This window comes from Gekko japonicus, unplaced genomic scaffold, assembly GCF_001447785.1.
Source record: "Gekko japonicus isolate JY-2015 unplaced genomic scaffold, Gekko_japonicus_V1.1 scaffold226, whole genome shotgun sequence".
NCBI classification, from domain to species: Eukaryota; Metazoa; Chordata; class Lepidosauria; order Squamata; family Gekkonidae; genus Gekko; species Gekko japonicus.
Window position 1 is genome coordinate 323,733 of NW_015169178.1, and position 3,376 is coordinate 327,108.

Below are 3,376 nucleotides of genomic sequence, written 5' to 3' on the forward strand. Positions count from 1 at the left end.
TGCCCTCGCATTCTAGTATTTTGTTGTTGTTGTTCAGTCGCACAGTCGAGTCTGACTCTTCGTGACCCCATGGACCAGATCATGCCAGGCCTTCCTGTCTAGTATTTTGGGAAAGGGTCAAAAAGACAGTGTCATCGATGCAACAAACATGAAGTTGAGCAAACTTCAGAGAACGGCGGAAAACAGGAGGACCTGGCGAGATCTTGTCCATGGGGTCGCAAAGAGTCGGACTCGACTGTGCGACTGAACAACAACAAAAAGTTCTGTCAACTCTCCCCCCACCATTCTCCCCCCAAGTGCCACAATCTCCATGAGCAGAGAGGAGGGAGAAGAGGCCAGGAAAGGCCTATTGACCTCGCTGCAGACATAATGAGCTCTTCTCATGACGCAGGAGACAGGTGGGATTGTGTGCATTTGTAGGGGGCCCACAGAAATACTCCTGCGTGATTCTTCTGAAACCGCAGCGTGGCTCCACGTTAATAGAATGAAATGAATGAGCAGTAGGCTTAGAACAAAGGAAGTCTCTCTTCACCCAAAGATTAATGAACACGTGGAATTCACTGTCCCAGGAAGTGGCGGCTACAAGCATAGCTTCAAGAGGGAACTGGATCAACATTTGGAGCAGAGGTCCATCAGTGGCTATTAGCCACAAGGTGTAGAGGGAACACTCTGTCTGGGGCAGTGATGCTCTATCTTCTTGGTGCTTGGGGGGCAAGAGTGGGAGGGCTTCTGGAGCTCTGGCCCCACTGGTGGACCTCCTGATGGCCCCTGGGTTTTGGCCACTGTGTGACACAGAGTGTTGGACTGGAGGAGCCATTGGCCTGATCCAACATTGGCTTCTCTTATGTTCCTATATGGAGCTGAGGCCCATAAGTAGCTATTAGCTACGGGGTATAGATGGAACATTCAGTCTGGGGCAGTGATGCTTTATATTCTTGGAGTTTGAGGGGCAAGAGTGGGAGGGCTTCTGGAGTTCTGGATCCCCTGGGTTTTGGCCACTGTGTGACACAGAGTGCTGGACTGGAGGGGCCATTGGCCTGATCCAACATTGGCTTCTATTGCGTTCTCACCTGCCAGGGCTCTTCCTTTAAGTGACACCATCTCACGATTCCTGTGACCAGCGTGAAGTTTTAAGCCAAGAAAAACCAACTCCGCGGGGAAGTATCCCCACCTCTTTTTTTTTTGTCTACAATATTCTTTATTTTGTTTACAAAAAGATATCTAAGCATGGCCATCAGTCAAACGTCGAAGAGCTTTGGAGAACATCCCGACAGAGAAGGGGCCAGGGGAGGCCCTCCTTTCCTTCCGCGTCATTCGAAACCACTGGAGGGGGAGGGGAGAAACAGAAAGATTAGGCCCACGGCAGACAAATTTAAACGAGAGGGGGAGAAAGGGGTACAGCGTTCGAAATACATGAAGAAGCCTTCTACTGAACCCAAAAATCAGCAAACACCGTGCTACAGACAATGACAAAGTATCTCAAGTAATTTATCCGTTTTTATATATTTTTTTAATTTTTTCTTATAAATTATTCACCATTATATTAATTGTCACATAAACATTGTCACATAGAATCATAGATCCAAAATTTAGTATCGCCTTTTTATGTAACAAAAGATACTGCACAACCCCTTTATTAATACCAGTGCTCCTTAATATAAAAATGTTTTAAAAAGAAGAGATTGGATTTATACCCCGCCCTTCACTACCCAAAGGTGTCTCAGAGCGGCTTAAAAACTCCTTTCCCTTCCCCTCCCCATAACAGACACCCTGTGAGGTAAAAGAAGAGATTGGATTTATACCCCGCCCTTCACTACCCAAAGGTGTCTCAGAGCGGCTTAAAAACTCCTTTCCCTTCCCCTCCCCATAACAGACACCCTGTGAGGTAGGTGGGGCAGAGAGAGCTCTTGGCAGAAACTGCTCTTTTTTCAAGAACAGCTCTTATCAGAACTCCGGCTTGCCCAAGGCCATCCAGCCAGGTGCAAGTGGAGGAGCAGGGAATCAAACCCGGTCCCCCCCAGATTAGAGTCCGCGCACTTAACCACGACACCAAAAGAGTACCTTTAAGTCTATTTTGAATTTGTGCTCAGTCTTCCTCCAACAGAGGTCCAGAGATCCTCCTGTTTCAGGGTCTTCCTCAGGGAGTTCAACAGAAATTTCCAAACATAAGGTTGCCGAATACCAAAATATTTATCCAATTTTCACCAATGAAAGCTGCAAAAAGTCCCACAAGGCTTCCTCCAAAGTGAAAAGCTACTGAATCCAACCATCAGTCGATGGTCTACTCAGACTAGCAGCTGCTCTCCGGGGTCTCAGGCGGAGGTCATTTCCCAACACCTCCTGCCTGGACCTTCTCAACGGGTGATGCTGGAGATTAAACCCGGGACCTTCTGCCATGCCGAGCAGAGGCTCTGCCACTGAGCCACGGCCCCTCCCCAGACTTGATTTTGAAAATAAATCCTCCAGGTAAAGAAAAGCACACACAAGTTGACGCGCTTGTGTTTTAGATGATCAAACTTAGCCTTATCTCAACCCTGTATCCTTAGAGATCACACATACGTTTAAGAAACCAGTTTTGTGTAGGGGTTAAGTGCGCGGACTCTAACCTGGGAGAACCGGGTTTGATTTCCCCACTCCTCCACTTGCACCTGGCTGGATGACCTTGGGCAAGCCGTAGTTCTGATAAGAGCTGTCCTTGAAAAAGAGCAGTTTCTGTCAGAGCTCTCTCAGCCCCGCCTACCTCACAGGGTGTCTGTTGTAGGGAGGGGATGGGAAAGGAGATTGTGAGTCGCTGAGACTCCAAGTGACGGGTGGGGTATAAATCCAATCTCCTCCTCTTCTTCTAATCTGGGAGAGCCGGGTTTGATTCCCCACTCCTCCACTTGCACCTGGCTGGATGACCTTGGGCAAGCCGTAGTTCTGATAAGAGCTGTCCTTGAAAAAGAGCCGTTTCTGTCAGAGTTCTCTCAGCTTCGCCGACCTCACAGGGTGTCTGTTGTGGGGAGGGGAAGGGAAAGGAGATTGTGAGTCGCTCTGGGACTCCAAGTGACGGGTGGGGTATAAATCCAATCTCTTCTTCTTCTGGACTAGGTGGACCACTGGTCTGATCCCGCAGGGTTCTTCTGCTGATCTTATGCCCCATATGTAGTTCACCACGCCAGGCTAGGCTTCGATCCTGTAGATCCATTCCACTAGTCGTGGCATGTTGCTCCGGCAGATCTTCCCCCAATGTTGCCTCCTGATACTGGGAGTCAGAGGTTGACTGCCTCTGAACACGGAGGTTCCCCTCAGTCACCATGGCTAGTAGCCCTTGACAGACTTCTCCTCCATGAATCTGTCTAATTTATTTTTATTTATTTTATTTATTATTAAATTT

The 3,376-nt window shown here is 48.4% G+C and overlaps 1 protein-coding gene across 1 annotated transcript in view; it reads right to left on the reverse strand.

The window, feature by feature from the left end:
* Positions 1-1,197: 1,197 nt before the first annotated feature.
* The window catches only part of PSMB4 (proteasome subunit beta 4), a 14,535-nt gene continuing 12,356 nt past the window's right edge, over positions 1,198-3,376 (reverse strand). The window contains exon 7 of the mRNA XM_015416047.1: positions 1,198-1,323. Within this exon, the coding sequence (XP_015271533.1) occupies positions 1,311-1,323 (13 nt within the window). The 3' untranslated portion in view covers positions 1,198-1,310. The remainder of the gene's footprint in view (positions 1,324-3,376) is intronic.